The 24,090-nt window shown below is 35.6% G+C and overlaps 1 protein-coding gene across 1 annotated transcript in view; it reads right to left on the bottom strand.

Annotated features, from left to right (window-relative positions):
* The window catches only part of PLOD2 (procollagen-lysine,2-oxoglutarate 5-dioxygenase 2), a 97,440-nt gene that overhangs the window by 5,614 nt on the left and 67,736 nt on the right, over positions 1 to 24,090 (bottom strand). Inside the window, exons 9-15 of the mRNA XM_043994910.1 lie at positions 20,556 to 20,681; positions 18,937 to 19,058; positions 18,572 to 18,676; positions 13,965 to 14,090; positions 6,844 to 6,985; positions 3,931 to 3,993; positions 1,102 to 1,215 (exon numbers count right to left, since the gene is read on the bottom strand). Of these exons, the coding sequence (XP_043850845.1) occupies positions 1,102 to 1,215; positions 3,931 to 3,993; positions 6,844 to 6,985; positions 13,965 to 14,090; positions 18,572 to 18,676; positions 18,937 to 19,058; positions 20,556 to 20,681 (798 nt within the window). The remainder of the gene's footprint in view (positions 1 to 1,101; positions 1,216 to 3,930; positions 3,994 to 6,843; positions 6,986 to 13,964; positions 14,091 to 18,571; positions 18,677 to 18,936; positions 19,059 to 20,555; positions 20,682 to 24,090) is intronic.

Raw genomic sequence — 24,090 nt, 5'->3', positions numbered from 1 at the left:
TCATGTACTTTGGGCACTATAAAAATATCCCCCAAGGGTCCTGATAATCCAACCCTCCAGAATAACAAACCATTTAAAACTAAAGTAAAATGGGTAATTCTACTTCCTCTGGGGAAAAGCTCCCTTTCAGTCCTGCTCTTTTTATGATGAGAGATAGACAACAAAAGTGAACAAACAGCATTTGAATGTCCCGAGACTTCAAAGGAAATCCCTGCTCTATTCAACAGAATATATGAGTATCATCAGATATTATTATTCCCTTGATGCTGAATGCCCCCATAAAAACTTAAAATAAAAAGCAGTCTTCATCAGACAGATTGAAATTGAGTTAAGATGATTATAAGGAGAAACAAACTATAAAGGCTAACGTTTCATGGATGCTATAAGTCAAGTCTTTCTCTTGTACAAGTGTGCCAAGTTGCCTAATGGGGAAAAAAAACTTGTTATGTAGTCATTGAGACAGTAGAAGGCTTTTCCTAATAGGAAGGAAGGAAGGAAGGGAAAGAGGGAGAGAAAGAAAGAAACCTTGTGAAAGGGGAAAAAGGAGTTCAAGTAGTATTATCTTGTCTAAACCTAGACTTTGCTCATATTCTGAATGAGACAGCTCTCTGTCCATGAAATGGTTTTTGGCGATTCTTCACCCAACTTCATAAGCACTATGACATATGTTTTGGAAGAGCAAGATTAAGTATGTGTTTTCCAAACCAGCATCTGGAGTTTTACTCATGTGCATCAAAGTACAATCTGTCATGTCGCGCTTGCTCAAACAAGCTTCCTCTGAGTGCTGGAGATGAAAAATGGGAGGATGCTCTTTAGAGAACAAAGTATTGATGCCTTCCAGATTGGTGGAAACCATCTAGTCTAAAGGAAAGGTTAATCCCACTTAAGTTTAATTTTCACATGCAGTGAGAATTCAGGGTCAGATCCAGGCTAGTTCTGAATGGCATTAAATATCCAGTCTGGACCACTATCTGAACAGTACATACATGCAAAGGAACATGTACTTCAGCTTGTATCGATTATTCATCAATTATCCAAGTGTGTTATACCCATTCAACATTACAGGTAAAATCAAGTCACTGTTGACTCTGAGATACATACCACAGGATTTTCGAAAATCTGCCACAGGTCATTATTATAATGGGAAGTATTGTAATTAGCAGTGGATAATAGCCTTCCAAACTCATGTCTGTTAGAAATGTACATGAACACACCCTATATAGCAAAGAGAAGAGTATTAGCAATTTTTAGATGACAACTACAAGCTAGGAATAAAAGCATTTTAAGTAAGAATATTTTCCTTTTTAACATTTCACACATGAGTATACATCTTTATTTCCACAGCAATGCACACATGATTTAAAATAAACAAAATAATCTTATTATTTTGCTGGTTTTCTTTTTAATCAAACACACATACAGTCAGCATCATTTACATGCAATGTAAAAAAATAGAGCTATAATGGAATGTTTTTACTCCTCTCTCATTGATTTCTAAAAGCAGACATCAAAAAGAAGCTTCCTGTTTTAATGAATAGGGGCAGTCTGGTAAAGCAGATAGAGAACAGGCTTTGAAACAGAAAGATCTGAATTCAAGACCTGATCCATCCTGGCTTTGAGTGAGTCACATAAACTCTCTAAGATTATAAAGTACATAAAAAGGTGCTGACCTGCATTGGTAGAGAAAGTTTCCTTACTTAGGAATTCCCTCTACCAATGAAATCACAGGTTCAGTCCCTATTGCTTTAAAAAATTACATATTAAAAAATCAAAGGTAAATCCAGTTCCTGTCTTTTTTTTTCTCCTCTCTCTTTCAAACAAATTCTGCGAAAAAGAAAAATCATTAAAATAACATGTTATAACACAACATTTTGTTGTTAAATACCTAAAAAATTACAGATGATGAGTAAGCAGGCTACCACTACTACTAGTTAAAGAGAGAGTCATACCCTCAAATTAAACAGAGAATAATCAATAGTCAACTCTTGAGTATCTGTTTAATGGAGCGTAGCTAGAATATCAACAAATGGAATTCATGCATGAAGTTCCTCCAACCTCATTTTAGTCAGTTCTCTGATCTATCATAGTCATTCCCTAACTCTTTTAGGTCCAAAGAATATTGAAACGGAATGATTTAAATTTAGCTTTCTCTTTCTCTCTTCCTCCTCCTCCTTCTTTTTTAAAACCAATAATAAACATGATATTGAGTAGAGAACACAAAGTTGCCCATCAAACTCTGAATAATCAAGAGTTGACTGTTTCACCAACACATACATAGAGATAATTATGTTAGAGGAAGGCCACCAAAGAGAATATCAAGTATAAAGCAAATGTGTTTCTAAAATAATTTTTTAAATAACTGCATTTTTTCAGCCTCTTAAGGAAATTTGGAAAAAAAGAATTCTCTCACTATTTGTTGGTACTGCATCTCTTCCACATCTCTATCCCCGCTGCCACCTGCCCCAGAATCATAGTTGGGTTTTTTTTTTTGTCTGTTTGTTTGTTTTCGTTATTTTTTTTACCCACGCTAAGGAAAACTAAGATTTTCAAAGATAATTTTAAGGCTGAAAAAATGTTAAAATAACATCATTGTGGCAAATATGTTAAACTGTGTTCAATTCTGAATCCTTTCTATCAATATTAGTTGGTGCAATGTGGACACATTATAGAAATCGAACTACTAAAATTGCATTGTAATAAAAAAAATTCCCCTCACAAACCAATACAATCTTCATGCTTTTCTGCCACGTATGTGTTTCCTTTAACTACTCCCAAGCAATCACGCAACTATTATACTTATTTCATGCAGTTCTTCCAGGACTTAAGATTCACTGGTGTAGATACTCCCTTTTCCAAAGCAGACAGCAGATCACCCATGACTTAGTAGACCATCATATGAGATACTGTAGTCAACAAAATTTCAAAATCCTGGGGGCACCTACTGGTAATGAGCCTCTTTGAACATAGCTGGGCTGATCCTTTGGACAGGCAAATGTAGGCCTATACAAAAAGCCTTTCCAGCTTTCTAGAACTTGCCAAAACATTTGCTAAGGACTAAGGGTCACCTTAGTGAGCTAGCAAAATAGGACTCTATGGGCACATAGTTGTTCAGTCATGTCTGACTCTTTGTGACCTCATGGATTATAGCATTCCAGGCCCTTCTAACTTGACTCTCTCCCAAAGTCAGTCCACGCTCAGGTTTGTTGCTTTTATCAGTTGGGCAACCCTCACAAGAAATATTAACCCAAACTCAACTAAGAAACAGAACACCAATAAAACAATCTCCAGCCTGCCTAACTCTTTGTAAATAATACTTTTACTGTTTTATTCCATCATTTCTCAATCACTAAAATAACAGACTTTCATAAAATTACAATCCTCAACAACAATAAAACAAACAAACAAACGAACCAGATCCATATGTTGACTTAATCCATATAGGCAATCCTGATGTCTCCATAACCATATTAGCAAATGATGGGCACCATGTCTGACTGTGGAGCTTTCAATAACTAAACCAGACTGTATAAAATGAAACCATATCATATCCAGCTCCAAGTACAATTGGTTATAATAGCAATGCCCTAGAAAAGCTATTGGCAAGCACATCAGTAACACGAATTACAGAATGGGAAAATGTGAGAGCAAAGTCATTTGAATTTCAAAACCATAAATAACAAATCAATGTAGGATCACTACTAGAAACCCAGTATCCTTGACAACCAGTTCCACACTCCATCAACTTTCTGGACTTTCATAACAGTTCATTGCAAAAAGCAAGGTCCCTCCCCCCATCCAAATAAACAGTCGAAAACCACAATTCAAAAAATATGCATATACTAAACTAAGAAGACAGAAGGAAAGAATTTTACTCAAAGACAATATGCTATATCTGTCATTAACTAAAGATATAATAAAATAAAATGACACCTTTGGGGGGCTGAGCATTTGGAATGTTTCCGGAGTAGGGGAGTCTTTTTCCCTTTGTATAGTCTAAAATGAAGGAGAAGCATCACGTAAGTTGACCTGTCATCCTCTCTCTCAGGTATTCTTAGATAAACAGAAAATAACAGCCTTTGATCAAAAGCTGACATTCTCAAAAGTCCCACATGGACAACATGCAGCCACAAGCCAAGCTCACAACAAGACAGACACAACTCCAGCCCCCGTTTCTGTTCGTATATGATAACAAAGCTCGTGCTGTAGTAGGGCTTGTTTTGGTTTTGAGGCGTGGGGTTAAGAAACAAACGGAAGATGAAAGAGAAGGCCATTCTGTGAGGCGCTGTGAAGTCAGATTAGCTGAATATGAGCACATGTCGTGCAAAGATTGTAACTGCTAGAGCTAAGGATATAAAATGAATATCACAGTGAATTTGACTTTGTATGAAAAACAAACATGGTAGAGAACATCACATGCCTTTGTTAAATTAAAAAAAAATACTTGCCAACTTTTTTGAACATTTAAAAATTATCACTGTATATGCTAAGATAAAGCTAAATGGCTCCCAAACTGTCCAACTCAAATGCCACCTGCTGCACAAAGCTTTCCTTGGTGTCCTGCCACTTCTTGCCACCTAGTTAGATACTTAGTAAAGGACTGTACTCACATGGTAACTATCTTCGGAGTTCTGAGGTGAAGTGAGTTTAGCCAATTAGGTATCCACGCTAAATTACGAATTAATATGGTGTGCCCTGAAGAGAAGGGAGACCACCAGGTTGCCTAAGAAGAAGTGAATTGGCCCAGGTTGAAAATGAAACCGGTTAAATTTCAGGTCAATTAGAGTGTTATCCAATCAGGAATAGCTCTTGTATTTCCCAGCTGGGTGTGCCAGGGAGACCCAATCTTGGGGGAAGGGGACTAAGTAAACAATAGAAGTAAATATTAATAAGTGATATAAAAAGAAATGCTGTTTCATAGAAACTGCAATGAAATATGCTGATATGGAAATAGGAGACTACAGATCTGGGCCAATTAACTATGTTAGTCCCCAATTTATAAATGAATTGTGTTCTAAAAGTTTCAATTGCTAATCATTGGTTTGGACCTTGAAACATGTCTTTCTACAGGAAGATAATGTTCTAAGTGATGGCCAGGTACTTGGGCTAGACAATAAAAGTATGCATCATATTGTTTCTATGGGGAAATGTGTTCTGAATTTAGAAAAAAAAGGAAAAAGAAAACTTTGCAGATGAACTGTAACAACATAAGCAAGTCTTTTGGGTTCTGCCTGTTCAGTAACACCCCTACTGTCCATTATATCTATAGACTGACAATTCATAAGGAAACATCTATTCCGGCACAGTAAAATTGCAGGGGAGAGTCATAACTATTTCTAGCTAGACCAACTATAAATTTTAATATCTTTTATACCAGACATAACACAATTTTTCATATTTTATTTGTGAGCTAGCTACTAGGATATTCAAAAGTTTCTTTTTTTCCTCTTGCCAAAAATTCTCCAAATTCAGAGCTGGGGCTGTTAAGAATTTATTTACTCCAAGTAAGTGGCCAATACAGTAGCCAACTCATGGCCACTGTTCAATAAATATTTGTTGAGGAAGGCAAGTCCATTCTGCCAAAGAAAGGCAATGAAATGCTTAGAGGATCCAGCCAAGGAGATTGCTCGTCACTAAAAGGCTGAAGGATTCCTCCCACAGCTAGACATTCTGATGTACAGCAGCGGTGTCAAAACGAAAAAGAAATGGATCCTGGCAGGCCACAGATAGATTTAAAAAGCACGCACAAATAAACATCTATCTAATATTCATATTTGTTTGTTTAAACATTCTCCAATTACATTTTAATCTGGCTCAATAGCAATGGTGAGTTTTATAGACTGGACACAAATTTGACACCTCTGGGTAAAAAGAATAATGGCTTCATAATCAGGACCAACCTAGATTTGAAACCTACTTCTTGTTGTGTGGCAAATGGAAAAATCACTCAACTCCTTTTGACCCATCTGCATCTCTAGAAATTTGTATAACGATCCTACTATAGATATACTGTAATACTTATTTATTTTGCATGGCTATTAGAAGGACCAAATAAGATGATGTTTTTAAAGAGCTGTGCAAACTCTGAATTGTAAAACTGAAAACTGTCAGTGAAGATGATTATGCCATCAACTACTTCACCAAAAAAAGGCAAGACTCACTCATTCCTTATTGGGGCCACTGGCTACTAGTAACAGGATCTTGGCCATCCATTCAGATATAGGACATTTGTGAAGTCAATTCAAGAAGTATTTGTTACATACCTACTATGCACAAGAGCCCTGTGATAGGTAGCAGTGATACAAAGACAAACAAAAAACACTCTCTACTCTAAAAAATAAAAATGACATTCTTCTTGGGGACACAGTTTCTGCACACTTTCATTACTTGCAGGATAATTTGAAGAGGCAGAAGCCACTAGCAAGCCAAAAGGATGAGGTAAGACTTGCAGTAGGGAGTGGCACCTGAGATGAATCTCGAGGAAAACTGAGGATTCAAAGGGGCAGAGATGAGGGAAGACACTCCAATGTTACAGAACAATCTGTTCAAAGGCACACAGGAAGGAGATATAATGGCAAGTTCAAGAAATTAGATAATCTGTTAACTGACTATCCTATAACTATCAGTGATGAATTATTCCAACCCATTTCTATTCTTTTTTCTCTTTGGGCTTAAAAGAGAAAAACTTTATTCTTAAAAATAATTTCCCCAAATCACTCTAGAAAGATATTTCAAAAAAATTGGCCAGTACTCACAAGTAAAAAAGACATACACACAATTCAAACATGATGACAACAAACCAGAAGAACAAGAGACAAGAAAGCTGAGTGCGACTGTGCACCTTACCATTTCCCTTGCATTTCGGCAAAGGGCCATATCAGGGTCCAATTTATCACGGACAAAATAGTTCCTTTCATTCATCTCGGAGCGGAGAGTCTGCCCTTTAATCAAGTACACATTAGCCATGTATGGGATATTCCATACCCCTCTATGAAAGTAAACAGGAGACATTCTTTAAGATCACAAATGTAAAACATTCCAGGATGTATTTCATCTATTTGTACTGATGATTTCAAAACTTTCATGTTCAAATGAGATCATTAGAATTCCTGATTCAGAGCAAAGCCTTTAGAAGCCATCATCTTCAATCCCTTCAATTTATAGATTAATAGTTTAAAGCACAGAGAAGTTATGACTTGCTTTCTAGGTCATTTAGGTAACAAGTTTGGGAAGTTAAGATTTGAATCCAGTTCTTGGGATTCCAAAATCAATCCTCACTTCCACCATATCACCCAAAGGATCCAATGAAATACTCACTGATATTTTACAATAAGTTAAAAGCAAAAGACAAAAAAAACATCACTCTCAGGCCTCCTGGAGAAGTTCCAGTTTGGAATTCCTGTCTGACAGCTTGAATAAATAACATACCTCACTTATCCCTTAAAGTATGCACACTGAGGCATTCTATGGAAGAGAGCATGTTTTTCGGCAAGTATGTGAAGCACTTTATAAGCAGAAGGAATAATCTGTGTCACATAGCAGGCTCAGTCCAACCCCAGGTTAGAATTTGTAATGACAGAGAACTTAATTTGTATTGTCTTCTGCTCTCCTTTCTATCTCCCTCCATGTTTAGACCTTTTGAATGAAGAACACGGATAGGGAAGTCTGTTTCTAAATGGTTGGAAATCAAGAATGGAAGGGTTCCACTTTCCTGAGGCTTATTTCTGATGTCATTTCCTCCATGGAGTTTTCTCTGACTTCTCCCAGATGGAAGTAAATCCACCTTCCTGGAGTCTTTCATGCCTTTCTGTCTGACCTCTCCTGTGCACTTAACATTTTCATTGTAGTTATTTGTGTGCATGTGTATAAATGGAAAAGCAATTCAGCAAAGTGGATAAAAGGCAGGCCTCAGAGCCAGGACAACCTAGATTACTGTCTCACCTCTGTCATATACTGGCTATGTGACCCTGGGCAAACCAAGGCTTTCTAAGAATATAAGTTACTGGACAACTCCATTATCTAAAAAGCACACTCAACATTTTATAGTCCAAATATAGGCTGCTAAATTTGCATCTTTTAATGATAATATTGTTGCATTGGACTGCATCCCTACAATTATTATATATATGTGTGTGTGTGTGTGTGTATGAATGTATGTATATGTGTGTATATGCATGTATATTTGTATATGTGTATGTGTGTATATATATATATATATATATACATACATATATCTATAGATAGATCTAGATCTAGATCTAGATCTAGATCTAGATATAGATAGCAGGGCAATGAGGGTTAAGTGACTTGCCCAGGGTCACACAACTAATAAGTGTCAAGTGTCTGGGGCCAGATTTGAACTCAGGTCCTCCTGAATCCAGAACCAGTGCTTTATTCACTGCTCCACCTAGCTGACCCAATATTTTTTAATCTATTACTGAATCTATCAACTGGCTTAACCTACGTTAAAATGTTCTTACAGAATAAAGGAAACTGGCTCAAAGAAATAAGTCCTTGATATTTTAATGGATAGGAGCTCACAAAGGACTAGGGATGACCTTCCCTACCTTCTGCCAGAGAGGAGATGAATTTATGACCATTTGGGACGTGACTGATGTGGGAATTTGTTTTCCTTGTCTATGTACATTTGTTATGGGGGAAGGGGCCTTTTTTGTTTCTTCTGTTCACTTGGGGAAGGGAGGTAGAAAAGAGACAGAAAATAAATGTTTATTAATAATAAAAATAATTTAGAAGGAAAAAACATAAGTTGTAAACTAATAGTCAATTGGCATTAGTGGGAGGGGATAGTTTCCCCATTAGGAGTTTTTTATACCAAAGAAATTACGTATCCACTTTTACACAAATCCATCTATAGCCATCTAGCTCTAGCTCTGTTGCTATCCTTACACATATACACATAAACATATATATGTACAATACACATATGCATTTATATATGTATATATACACACACACACACCTCTCTCTCTCTCTCTCTCTCTCTCTCTCTCTCTCTATATATATATATATATATATATATATATAATATTCATATAATGTTAAGTTTTTCAGCCATCTCCAACTCTCGGTGATCCCATATGAGGTTTTCTTGGCAAAGATACTCGAGTAGTTTGTCATTTCCTTCTCTAACTATTTTGACAGATGAGGAAACTGAGGCAGAGGTCAAGTGATTTGCCCAGGATGACATAGCCAGTGTGTCTGATGCCAGATTTGAACTTAGATCTTCTCGATTCCAGGGCTGGAATTCTATCCACTGAGCTACCTAGCTGCCTCTCTCTATATAAACATTGACATATTATAAAATATATAAACATATATGTAGTCATGTGTGTGTATAAATCCCCACTCCTTAAAATAATCAAGTGACTTAAACATCTTGAGGGCAAGGACTATATACTTTTTTTCACTTTTATATCTACAACATCTAGAACAGTATCTTACAATAAGCATTTAATATATATTTGATTTTTCCCCAATTATATGTTAAAGCAATTTTTAAAGTTTTTAGTTTCAATATCTTTCCCTCCCTTTTCCCCTCCCTGAGGTGGTAAGCAATCAGCTATGGGTTATATATGTTCAAGCAATCATTTCCATATTAATCATTTTGTACAAAAAGACTCAAATAAAAAAATAATTAAAGAAAGATAGTAAAAAATAACAGGCTTCAGTCTGTACTCAAACAATATCAGCTATTTCTCTGGAGGCAGATAATATGTTTCGTCATTAGTCCTTTGGGATTGTCTTGGATATAAATTTTTGTTGAATCTAACTGAAGTGAAGAAATATAATTAGCTCTAAGTATACCCAACTAAAGTCATTTTCCAATAAGATCATTAGTATGTATAAACAAGGAGAAATCTAAAGCCAGACTCTGTTGAATGGTATCCTGGTTCAGTGTATCCTTTCCTGGGGTAGTTATATATCAGAGAAAGAAAACTTCTGATGAAAAGAACCAGGGCCTGTCACAAGTCAGCCTTATTTGCAAAATAGGGGGTAAGCAGTTAACTGTTGTAATACTTCTACAATACAAAGAAAATCACAAAACAAAATATCAACAAAAGTTTTAGCCCAGCTTCTTCAAGTTCAAAGTCACCATACTATTGGACACCCCATCCTTCCAGCTTTTAGAAAGAGGAGGAGTTAGGGGTCCAGGGGTTGGTTCCCAAATCCCAAAGCTCTAGCTGTATCCCCTCACACTCTGCCTTCTGCAACTTGCCATAAAGCTCTCTGTTGTTTTATTTTTTTCCTTCACTTTCTGTTCTTTTGAGATGGAGTGTACTTTCCCTACTGTTGACAATAGATCTTGTTTTCAAATTGTCTATAAACTCGTGAAAATTGTCTCCTGCTAGATCAGAAATTAGAGATTAGAGAATTACTACAGAGGGAAAGGTTACTCTCCTTTCCCACTCTTTTTTTTTTCAGGATATTCCTGCATTCTTTGCTTCTTGTCCCAAGTATCTTCTTCAGTATACTTATGTGCTCTCTCTCTCTCTCTCTCTCTCTCTCTCTCTCTCTCTCTCTCTCTCTCTCTCTCTCTCTCTGTCTCTCTCTGTCTCTCTCTGTCTCTGTCTCTCTCACACACACACACACCCCTACACCTCATAGCTTCCACAAATATGCAGGATCACAACAATGACTTCAGGTATCAGCTCACCAATCTTCAGGTCTGTTAAGAGTATCAAAGAAGTCTTTACTAATCTACAAGGGACCATTCTCAGGTCTTCAGAAAGGTCCATTTTAAGATTTTATAGTCTAAATGCTGGTTGTGAAAGAATGGATTTGCCAATTATAACAATATTGTAATGATCTGCCTCTTTGTCCAACATTGTTTTATATACTCTAGCCCTATTAGCTAAACCTATAGGTATATACTGGTTTTGAAAAGAAATAAATAAATGTTATTACTGAATAAAGGGACCAGGTTCAAAGAAACAGTGCCTTGATACTTCAGGGGACCTTTGATTTCAATCACACTGAGGTGGACATCTTTCCAACTATACTGATCCTAATCTATTTAGACTTTCTTGTTCTTTACAGCTGTTCCTCCCTACTCTACCAACATCCGTGAAGAACTAGAAATGAGACACACAGAGTAGAAGGTCAATGGAAATGAGCCCTATAGAAAGGAAGACCAATGGAAATGGGCCACAAGGGGTGGAGGGTCAGTGGAAACAGGTCACACGGGCTGAAGAATCATATTGGTTTTAATCATTTTTTCAGGGTTGTCATGGTCAGTAACCATCTCCAAGGGTCAGTCTTCTGGTGGTCAGACTTTCCATACTTATCTAGAAAGCAGAAATAATCTGTTACCTAGATTGTAGTCATGGCATTTCCAACATGGCTGAACCCAGGCAGAGTATACCCTCCTTGAGAGTGAAATCAGTCAATTTCATGACAGGAGAAATCATCAGATTAGAGCTTTCTGGTGGTCAATGGATTGTACATTTTTAAAAAATCTTTAAAAATCTAATGACTGGATTCAGAAAAATTAATCATTGTAAGAATATATAATAATTCAATTTTAATAAAACTGATGGCTTGACAGTATGTTATCTTTGCCCTACTAAGACTATTATTATTCAATGTGGATTTTGGATATGAAATATCATTTTTATTAATTATATCAAGGTCATTCATCATAAACTTTTTATGTCAGGCATCAAAGAACAAAGACAAAATAAAACAAACAAGTCCAGAGCCCAGAACCATTTAAATGCAAATCTGAACTCTCTGCTCAGGGTTCCTATGGCTATGACCTTCTAACTCTGCTACTCCCCACTGCTCACATCTGAATGCAGTTTATATAAGCAATGCCAATGTCAACAAAAAATGACTTAATATTATAATGAAGTGGAATCTTCATGATATACTGGTGACACCAGACTTTTCCAGGGACAGCTTTCAAAAGTATTTTTTATAATACTCAGATTTATTTCAGAGTAAACCTTTAATACTAAATGATACTTTTCTACACTGAGAGAAAGCAAAACACATAAAAAGAGAAGCAATATGGCAGAATAGGAAGAACTCTGCATTCAAAGTCAAAAGACCTGGGTTTAAATCCTGGCATTGCCCCTTACTACCTGTGTGAACTTGGGCAAGTCCTTTAACTTCCTGAGATTTTCATAATCACTTCCTTAGTTTGCTCATCTATAAAATGAAAGCCGTGGACAAGATGACCTCTATCTTTAAACCTTTTGCAGTTGAGTCATTTTTAGTCATGTGAAAACTTTGTAAGCCCATTTGGGGTTTTCTTGGCAACAACACTAGAGTGATATGCCATTTCCTTCTCCAGCTCATTTGAAATATGGGGAAACTGAGGCAAGCAGGGTTAAATGACTTGCTCAGGGTCATACAGCTAGTAAGTACCCGAGACCAGATTTTAACTCAGGATTGTCTTCCTGACTACAGGCTGGGCACTCTATCCACTGAACCACCTAGCTGCCCCCCTTTAAACCTAGGACCCTACGATCTTGACTATCCCACTGTACTGGAAAAACAAAATATGAATTTACTTCTATTTGTGAAATTTTGTAATTTTCTCTGTAAGCAGGGCTGAAATGCTAGTGAAAATTCATGTAGCTGATGTAATGTTATCCATTTCCTTATCTGCAAATGGATATGTTCACACTAAATAAAAGTTTTAAAAGTAAAAAAAAAAAAAGAGGTTAGCACATACATTTTTCTGAGAAGGAAAAACACATAGGAAATTAATTTTCTACACTGTTTTAATGTATTATCACTCAAATGTACATTGTAAGGATCAAATTTCTTACACGGAGAAATTCAGATAGTAAAACACTCTACAAATGTGAGTTACTATTATTATAATATTATTATTCCTTATACATATAATGAGCAGCCTGGCAAGGTGGATAGAGAAGTGACTCTGGAGACAGGAAGCCCTTCCTTCAGGCTCTGCCTGTTACACTTATGGGCTGTGTCACTTTGGGAGTCACTGAATGTCTCCATGTACTAGGCAATTCTCTAAGAATATAAACTGTAGAAAATCTGTCAATCTGCACTGGCAGAGAGAATTCCCTCCCGTGGGAGTTCCCTTTAAACCAATGAAGTCACAGTTTACATCCCTATCCTTATTAAACTTTGAGGAATTTAGCTATTTAAGCAAACTATTTTACATATTTACAATAAGACTATAAATATATACATATATACATAATATGTATGATATATAATACATATATGTATAAAATATATGTGTGTGTATATATGTTTGTGTGTGTGTTATTTTTTAATGAGCTGGCATAGGGGATAGTGTACTGGATTGGGAGTCAGGAAAGAGCTGAGTTGAATTTCTGTCTTCACCACTTAGGAATTGTATGACCCTGAGCAGATCACCTAATTTTTCTGTACCTCTATTTCCTCATATGAAAAAGAGTACTAATATAAGCCCCTCTTTTATAGAACTGTCATGAGGATCAAAGAGTTAGTAAATGTAAAGTCCTTTGCAAAACTTAAAGCAACATATGTATGTTAGCTATGATTCTTACTATCTCCTATCAGAAACCCTAATCAACCTTAGATCCCTCGTCTAAATCTCAGAAAATAAACCAAGTCATTCTATTTATATAGCATTTTATAGTTATAAAGTACTTGCCATGTATTATCTAAAACAAAACAAAAAAACAAGCATCAGTGTTTGAGTTCTACAATGTCTGTTTAAAGGATATGTATTCAAAGTCTATTCAAATGATATCTATTTATTGTTATTTTTCTCAACAAAATTCTGTACATGAATAATTTAGAAAAGCATAAGAAGATCAATGAAAAGTTATATTAAGCACCAGTGGATCAGAGCTCCCAGAAGGTCAGAAGTTGTCCATATATCCATAAGATATGAAAACCTTTTCTCATTAATAACAATTCTTATATATAGAGCCTGTGATATTGGTATTTAACGTTAATAATTAAATGATTCTACTTACACTCTGCTGCCTTGGACAATGTCTACATAATCTTCTGATCGAGCATAATATCCATCAGGACTTAACGCTCCCCAGAAGTTGGACCATAGTTTTCCATGCCGAGTTACAAGAGGGGCAATGATTTTTCTGGAGAGAGGGGAAAACAAAAGTTAATGTAACAGGTAATTTCTTTACAACTACAATATTTAAAATTAGCTTGCATATATTTTGAATATGTAATTCCGTACAGGGAACATTTCTTAAAGTAGAAAGGTATTTCCCTTGAGGATTTGGCAGTCATTGTTGATTTAAAGATAGAAGGAAGCTTGCAGGTCATTCAGTTTAACCCATTCATTTTTCAAAGAGGAAAACCGAGGACCAAAGAAGTTAAGAGATTTGCCTAAGGTTATACATGTAGTAGTCAATGGCAGAGGCATGATTTGAACCAAGATTCTTTGGTTCTCCATCCAACACTTTTTTCATTATCTGTTTTTACTTCAATATGACAAAAGACCAATTATTTCATGAGAATAAATGCCTTCTATCAGTATAATTACAAACCATCTCTGCTTTCATGAAATTTCCTCAGAAGCTTTTAGGGAAAATGATTGCAAGAAAATGTCAGTTCTATATCATGTTCATAGAATATCCACATGAAAAAGAAGCTTTTCCCATTACTATGGGAGCCCAGAAACCTGTCTGAGAAAGGAGAAACCTCAACTTGCTTTAGAAAGTTGTTGACTATACAAGAGGAGAAATCCCCCAACCTTGGAAATCCAGTTTCTGAAGGAGGGCTCTATTGTGAGGGTGTATGTATTTTTTTCTCAAATTGATTCGCACCTTCCCAACCTGAGCCCATGTTGCTCTCTGCCTTGGTTGAGCAGAGGATATTCCTTTATGCAAGTTCATTTGACACAAAGCTCTATTTCCAGGCTTCCTCAGTCATGCCTATAAGTGGCTAAGGCCAGAGGTACAAGAATCCTTTGTTAAGGAAATACTATACCTATTTCTTTTCCATGTAGCAAAGTTAGCAAGAAATAACAGCAACCTACACTACACACACAAACACACACACTCACACACATACACACAGCCTATATATATAGCATATATATGTAGTGTGTATATGCATATAAACACATATGTATATATAACAGATTAATTAAAAGGGAATAATCACGAATTAGTCAAATTTTTGGTTAGGGAACAGAGTCTAAATTGCAGTATTCCCTAGCTTTCAAAAACCATACCTGACTCTTAAAGAGATTTTTAAAATATTAAGCATCTTAGTAAATCTCTTTGAAAGATTCTCAATTTTTAAAAAAAGGCAGTTAGCTGAAGAGCAGAATAAAACTCCTTGAAATTCAAAACTCATTTTTGCAAAGGATCATTAAACTTCCCAATTCTTAGACAAACCAGCTTTTCATCAAATAAAAAGACTACACAAACTGTAAAAATAAATATCTGGAGGCATTTCAATAAAACTTTTCTGTTGGCCAGCAACCTGTTTTTTCTTCCCCCCAAAGTTGTTAAGACAATAAACATTAGAACAATTAGGTCGGGAAGATGTGGAGAAATCTTCACATCCTAATTTATTTTATTTAACAATAAAGTCAAGTTAAAATCATGGGGTTTTGTAGATCAAAAACTATATATGCAAACATAATTACATTAATTTAAAATATAACTATTACCAATAAATTAAAGAATAACTTGTAAACTGGGAGTTAAAATAAAGCTATTTTTATTAATTTAATTATCTTATTCAGGTTTCCTAAGTTAGTAACAGTGTGCTTTTACCAATGGCCATCATTAAATAAAATCAGAAACAAACTACATATAATTTTGGGCATGACTGATGTATGGATTAGTTTCATTGGATTGATGAGATCAGATATCCATTTAAGTATTTTATTTTTTTTACCTGTCCCTCTTCTTCCTCCAAGCAGCTGCTGCCAAATCCTGTCAATTCATCCTCTTTCACATATGCTCCTTTCTTTTACTGATATCACTACAGCTTAAATTCTCATGTTGGGCCTATTATTTTGGTTTTATTTTGGGTGGCCTGAATCATTGCAATGGTCTAACTAACTGATTTCTACCTAGAATAATTTCTTTATCCAACAAAGATCCTAAATACCCAATTACAAATCTGCCAACCCCCATGTTCTTACACCATATGTGATTCCCATACTGCCTGTTACATTAGGGCCATGTCCCTTAGCATGACAGTGAAGGCTTTCCACAATCTTTTTCCTCTTTGACTCACAATCCCTTATCTTCTCTATCTCATGCTCCAGCCCAACTGGTCCACACTGTTGAATAAATCCTGTACTATGACTTTGTTCACGTATTCCCTTCAACTAGAATGTAATTCTTCCTCCGGTACCAACACACCCTGTTTTCTACTATTGCAACCCTATCCATCCTTCAAGACACACTCAACTGCCAACTACTCATGAATTCTATGAAGTGTCCTCTGATGTTTTTAGCCAGAAGTGATTTCATCCTCACTAAACTCTCACAGTATTCTCCTTGTACCTCTCTAAGGCTATTATCAAGTGGTGCTTTGTATTATATTTATCACTATAAATGCCTCATAATGGGGCACCTAGGTGGCACAGTGGATTCAAGAGGACCCGAGTTCAAATCTGGCTTCAGACACTTGACATTTACTAGCTGTGTGACCCTGGGCAAGTCACTTAACTCTCATTGCCCCACCCAAAATTAAATAAATATATATATATATATATAAATGAATGAATGAATGAATAAATGAATAAATAAACAAATGAATGAATGAATGAATGAATAAATAAATGAATTCATAAATAAATAAATGCCTCATAATTCCTATTTGTAAAACTGTTCATCTTTGTAGCTCCTCTACTACCATCTCTTCCTCCTCCCCACTGCAACCCTTCAGTTTTATCCTTGTGTTCCCTGAATCTTATAGGTTAGTTCTGGACTTATCCTGCTGGGGCCAAGATTACCACAATACTCCATGGCCACCTCTAAAGCATGCCATTCATAGTGTATGTTCCCATTTCCAGATCCCCTTTATGTGTTGTCTTCCACTACCCTTATGCATTAGAATCTTTACTCCTTAGGGGCAAAGGTTGACCTGTCTGCCTGTTGGACAATGTTTTGTACATTGTGTTTAATAAATTATCTATCTCCATCTATCTATCTAATCTATCTATCCATCCATCTATTATTTATCTATCTATCTATCTTAGGTGCCTAACACAATATCTTATACCTAATGGGTACTAATTAAATGTTTATTGTATGAATGATTCAAGACAGGGAAGGAGTAACTAGATAGAAAACTTTTCATCTGAAAAAGGGATCTGGTGTCATTGAGGACAGGGGCCATGTCATATTTGCCTTTGCATCTCCTTCAGGACCTAACACAATGCTTCACACATACTAAGTACTAATTTTTTTCTTTGAGTAAGTGATCAATTAACGGTGACAACCTGCCTTCTAAAGATGCATTCACCCAAAAGCTTTATTTGCAAAATTACAGAATTTCAGATTTGGAAGAAATCAGAGTAAAAATCTACACCCAATCATTCACTTGAAGATTTAGTGTAAAAAGAAAATGACTACCTCCTGAGGCAGCACATTCCTTCTGCAGAACTCTAATTACAGACAGGGCAAGAAGGTTCTCTTGACATCAAACCTAAAACTGTCTCTCTCTAACTTCTATCCAACAGCCCTCTGAGGCCAAGCAAAACAAATTTAATTTGTCTTCCACATGACAGCCTTCAAATAATTAAAGATAACTGTCACATCCCACATGATTATCTTTCCTCCATACTGTAAATTCTGTGTGCTCCAATTCACCATATCCTGGTTGGCCTTCCTATGGGTGCTGTTTATATTATCAATGTCCTGCATAAAATTGAATTAAATATAATATTACCAAAGTAGTTGAGCCATGGTAGTCTACTTCTCTCAATCTGGACATTGTATTTCTCTTAATATGTTTGAACATGCCATTAGCTTTTTCTGACTGTTCAGTCATTACTTATTCATTGAGCTTGCAGTCCACTAAATCCCCAGATTTTTTTTTCATATAAATTGCTCTGAAGATATTCTTTCTGCATCTAGTGTTTGTGAAGTTGAGTTTTTGAACCTTGTAAGACCTTAAATTTACTCCCATCACATTCCACTGTATTTTGCTACCCTGTATCTTCAAGCTTATAAAAAAGTCTTCTGGGAACCAGAATTAATCACCTAATGTGTTAGCTATTCTTTTCAGCTTTGTGGGCCCTGACATATTTGAATGGCCTTTCCTCCATGAAGCTTCCCCTGATATCATAACCCTTTTCACAAGTTGAGTAAGTTCATTTTTCTTCAAATTTATTACACTTACATCTTAATTATTTATATACATATCCCCCATTAGATTTAAAGTTCTCTGTGAAGACTGTCAATACTATATCAAACTCTGCAGCACCTGGCATGGTGCCTTGCAAGTAATTAGCATTTGAAAAAAATATCCATTGAACTGAATACCCTGATTAAGCACATGGTATGTGGTGGTTTCAGATCTCAAAGAGAATTGTACATGAGGAAGATCTTTTTAATAGGGGTTCCCACCAAATTTTGCTGAGTACCTGTTCTGCTCTATCAGTATCTTCAAAGTCTTAGGATTCGTCAAAACAACATCTGCATCAAGACTAAAATAATAATCACACTTGTCATCTTGACGACAGAGATCCCTGAAACAAAAAAAAATATTTCAGTCAATTGGAACTGCTATAGGACAGTTAACCATTGTTAAATATTAAAGCTTTAGTGTAAATGCTCATAAGAATAATCAGCTAGGGGCAACTAGGTGACACTGGATAAAGCACCGGCCTTAGATTCAGGAAGACCCGAGTTCAAATCTGGATACAGAAACTCGACACTTCCTAGCTGTGTAACCCTGAGCAAGTCACTTAACCCTCATTGGCCCACAAAAAAATTATTAAAAACATACATCCCCATATTTCTGGCTTCTGCTTGACTTAGACTTTCCTCTGGACCAACAATTTTGATATTCTTGATCATATCTTTAGCCTTTTCCCAAAATTCTTTGATGTGCTTTTCATGATAGACCTCCTGTAACAAATTAATAAAATTTATAATTAGAGAAAATAACACCAAAGAAGAGAGGTGAGGGGCAATCAATGTGTTTTAAAATGCTGTTTAGACATCATGCTGCTTTGTAAAGGATTCTTATAACAAAGTAAGATTCATTTACTAAGTACTGCATTTTACCATTGTTCGAATGAAACAGGTGTTTATCGTGAAGTATGTATTTGAGCATCATTTTAAAAAGAGACCATTTCAAAACTTTCAATTATATATGCAGAAATTGCCCTTGATATAAGGATTTGGAATCACGAGCTTAATAAGTCAAAAGAAAGGAAAAATACCCTCAAAGTGTGTTCTAGAATAAAGCTTCTAAAAACTTCAGGTCGTGACCCCATATGGGGTTGGATAAGTGAATGTGCGACTCATGATAAATTTGGCAACAGTTAAAGGTTATGTATACCTCTTTTATAATACACATATACTTGGGGTAGCATAAAAATTTCTTGGGAGAAAAGGGATCACAAATGGAAAAAGTTTAAGAAGCCCTGTTCTAGATCATGTTCTGGGATTCTAGAAACATATAAAATATCCAAAAAGTTGAATATATAAAACACACATATTATCATTATCATCCTCATACTCTGAGGCAATAATATTGGCTTTTTTCTATTAGTTACCCCCATGAAAATAAACATTTTATCACCAATATTTTGAGGACAAGCGCAAAGAATCTTTGCAACATTTGATATACTGGCAAATGTGTTAGTGGGCAGTTGCTACCAGTTTCAGTTCATCATGGGAGCTGTTAATGTGTCATTAAAAAAAAAAATCTCTGAACCAACTCATGATTTGAATGCTGTTTGACAAATGAGCATGTCTTTTATAATGAGGATATCCCAGATCTTTAACAAAATGTTTTATAGTGCATTTCCCTTGCAATTCCTGAAGAGGTGGGATCACACATTGTATTTTTATCCACAGTTAGCAGACAAAGGAAAATAAATTTTATGAATATAATAAATGATATATTAATGAACCCTTCCACCAAGTATCCTGTCTCTGACAAGGGCACTGAGGAACTTTCTGGATAGAGCATGTTTTCCTTCAGCGATGTCACCATGAATGTTAGCCCTAATATCCCAAGACTTTTAAACTCATGAGTTGCTGTATTACTCGTTAAAATATACTAACTAATTAATGCTTTTCCAGGCTATACTACAATCTGGACATAATGAGTTTCAGAAATTTGCTAGACTTTGCATCTTGAAATTGTTTTTAAACTTCAGGAGTCTTCCTTTGCTCTGATTCTTCAGGATTCTATGGACTTATCCAATATCACCCTATGCATGTTCATCACAGATTTACAAATGTTGATTATGTTCTTAGTCAAAATCCCATTTCCCCCCTGAACATCTCAGTGCTTTTAAGGCATCATTTTTTGTGTTTAAACCATTACTGACTGTCCATATTTCTAAGAACTGCACACCCCCTCCCCAAAGAACTCACCATCAAAATACTTACACTGTTATGAATAAAGAATTTAAGAGCTTCTTTGGGGTAATCCAGTGTCAACAACAGGTCTAGAAATCGAGGTAGGAAAGGTGTTGGCTGCTCAATGAAGACACCAACTGTTACTCTTGGATATTCCTAGGAAAAGGCAGTAAAATGTACTTTTATTCAAGTAGGCCGCAATTTAGGCTAAATTCAAGTGTTGATTGAAAGGGAAAGGCTGGTCTGCAGCCTATAAGAACAAATAAGAAAGGGAGTTGACAATATGTGAATAAAAATTGGGAATATATGTATAAATCTGTGTGCATTTCATATATACATATATGTGTATATGGTTATGCATATATATGTGTGTGTTTATGTGTATGTATACACACACATATATATCTTCACTATAGCATGATCTCCAAAGTGTGGAAATCAGTATATGGTAATTCAGTCTTGGAATTTGTTCAGAAAGGCTTTCTAGCTATTCTAACTAATTAAATCTAATATTAGATGTTCAAATTAACCCTTGACTCTCCTCTTTATGCAGTAAACAGTATCAATAAAAGGATGGAGGTGGGGTTTGAGGAGAAATTACATTATTTGTGCAGTATAGAACTTATTTCTTTAAAGTAAAATAAAACATATATTTTAACATGAGAAACTTAGATCAAAAAATGTTAAAAAGTAAAGAAATCAGAGACCATTCAATTTTAGTCCCTCATTTTAAAGGTGATGAAACTGAAGCCTAAGGCAGGTAAGTGGCTTACCCAAGATCACACAGATATAAAGTAGGAGCAATGGGATCAGAACCAAGGTTTTTGAACATTATGCTGCTTCCTGTTGCTAACAGAAGAAAATTGTTGCAGTTATTAAGCTCCTTTCAAAGTAAATGAATGCACCTAACATCATTGTGTGCCTAACACATTTAGGTTGTCAGCACAATTTTTTTAAATTAAACTGGCCACATTAATTAAAGGTAACTAAAATACTCCAATTCATAAGTATATATATATATATATATATGTGTGTGTGTGTGTGTGTGTGTATATATATATATATGTGTGTATGTGTATATATATACATATAAACACACATATATACACAAAAATATAAACACACTGATGTGTATATATACATATAGAAACACACTGAGAGAAAGAGACAAAAACAGAGACAGAGAGATGGATCCTTATCTCTAATAACTTAAAATCTGAAACAGATTACATGGACATAAAACAATCCCCAAGAATAATCTTAAAACTAGACTACAATGCTGATCACATATTATTAGCCGAGTTATTTAAAATATTGAATTTAGTTGAAAATGACATTATTAAAATATGATAATAACAATAATAACCATAATATAATTAGTTAGTATTTATATGACATTTTAAGATTTGCAAAGAGCTTTACAAATATTATTTTATCCTCATGATAATTCTGGGAGGCAGAGATGCTATTATAATCCTCATTTTAAAGATGAGGAAAGAGGGGCAGACAGGTTAAGTGATTTGCTCACAGAGTTGCATAGCTAGGAAATGTCTGAAGCTGGATTGGAATTCAGGTCTTCTTCACTTCAGACCTAAGACTCTTTATGTTATACCAAATAGATATATTAACTTTAAGGTGATGATTTTAATGATTTAATATTGTTTGTAACTTTGATTTTCTAGTGATATTTTTAAACTTCTCTGAGATCACAGTTCTTTTTAAGAATTAAGGGATTTTCACATCTTTACAGTAGAAAGTGTCACATGGGAAATTGGTGATGGTGGGGGTCCTTACATATTCCTCTTTAAAGAATTACACCCCCTTGGGGCGGCTAGGTGGCACAGTGGATAAAGCACCGGCCCTGGATTCAGGAGTACCTGAGTTCAAATCCGGCCTCAGACACTTGACACTTACTAGCTGTGTGACCCTGGGCAAGTCACTTAACCCCCATTGCCCCGCAAAAAAAAAATTAAATTAAATTAAAAAAACATTACACCCCCTTGCACACAAATCCAATTAGAATAAAAGTCCTTTATTTGGGCACTAGAGAAAGAAACCAAGAGAGAAAGACTTCTCTAAAGGGGAGATGGTTCAGAGACATGATTATCTGAGATACCTATCTCCTTGAACAGAAGAAAGGGAAAAGCTTTTAAAGCTGGTAGATGGGGTGGATGGATGAAGTGACCACCTGACAAAGGAAAGTTCCCTTTGGGAGTGGTGAAAGTTTGAGTGAGGGTTGGTGGTCCTGACGTCTGGAGTTATCTCTGTCCCCTGGTGTAGATCAGGCAGCAGCCATGCCTAATGGGCTTATCTCCCTTACTTGTTAGGTGTGTCCATCCTGATAGCTTAGCTTCACAAGAAGAGTTTCCCCAGACCCAAGTCCTTTAGTTTAGCTGGCCAGTTTAAACGTTAATAGTCCCAAATTCCATGATATGTCCCAACTCCATATCAAAAAGAAACAAGCTTTTTTTAAAAACAATTCCTATATCAGTTCAAATAAATGAGAATGAAACAAGAAGGAGCAGTAGCTCTATTTTATAAGTTTTGCAAAAAATGTCATTTTAAACATCTCTTCATTATATCTTTATTCAGAAATATTTTGGCATTTTTTATGAGTAGGAAATATTGTTTGTTAAGAAGTTGGGCAAAATGTCTTATTTTCAGGGGCAGCTAGGTGGCGCAGTGGATAAAGCACTGGCCCTGGATTCAGTAGGACCTGAGTTCAAATCCAACCTCAGACACTTGACAATAACTGTGTGACCCTAGGCAAGTCACTTAACACTCACTGCTCAGCAAAAAAGCAAACAAACAAACAAAAAAGGTCTTATTTTCAAATAAAACGTGGTCCTGTTCAGTAGCTCTCAAAAGTGGACAACTTATTTTTCATCCACCTTTAGACACTGGTAAGAATATAAATTATTTACTCCTGAAATCCTGAACTTTATTAGAGTTAAATTTTGTTCTCTTGAATTATTCCTTACTTATGAGGCCAGCAGTTTGTAGAACTGCATTCCTGTAAATTTCCATGACTTCATATTCTCTCTACCATATACTCCTCATGGCAGTTTGTACTCCTTCAGGTTATCAAAGAGATTTGCTTGAAGCAAAATGTTGCTTTATCATATCTTGAAAGCTCTTCACTCCCCTAGATCACAACAGTATTAGGTCTGAAGGTTGCCTATTCATTTGAAATATTGGCTGCCAAAAAATAAATGTAAATAAATATCCTTAGGGAAAATCTTTCTAAAAATCTACAAATAACATTAGATTTTTTTAAATGGTCCTAAGTGGTTATGACACATTTTTTCCCTTAAAACTATGAACAACCTGACAACTAACTTCGTATTAACTCTAAGGAAAAAGCCAAGCCCATGGTGGAGCTTGGGTATTTCACCAAATTTGTGAAGTAGCTCAGATGGAAAGAATAGTTAGAGTCATAAGCAACTGACATCTTTAAAGACTAGAAAACTCATGTGAGAAATTAATTATTTCTTTCATATTTAATAACTATTTATTGAATCAGGACCAAATTTTTCCCTCTCTCTACTTCTTCATCCAGAAATCA

Source organism: Dromiciops gliroides, chromosome 3 (genome assembly GCF_019393635.1).
Source record: "Dromiciops gliroides isolate mDroGli1 chromosome 3, mDroGli1.pri, whole genome shotgun sequence".
Taxonomy (NCBI): Eukaryota; Metazoa; Chordata; class Mammalia; order Microbiotheria; family Microbiotheriidae; genus Dromiciops; species Dromiciops gliroides.
The sequence above is the reverse complement of the archived record's forward strand: the minus strand, read 5'-3'. Positions and strand labels throughout refer to the sequence as shown.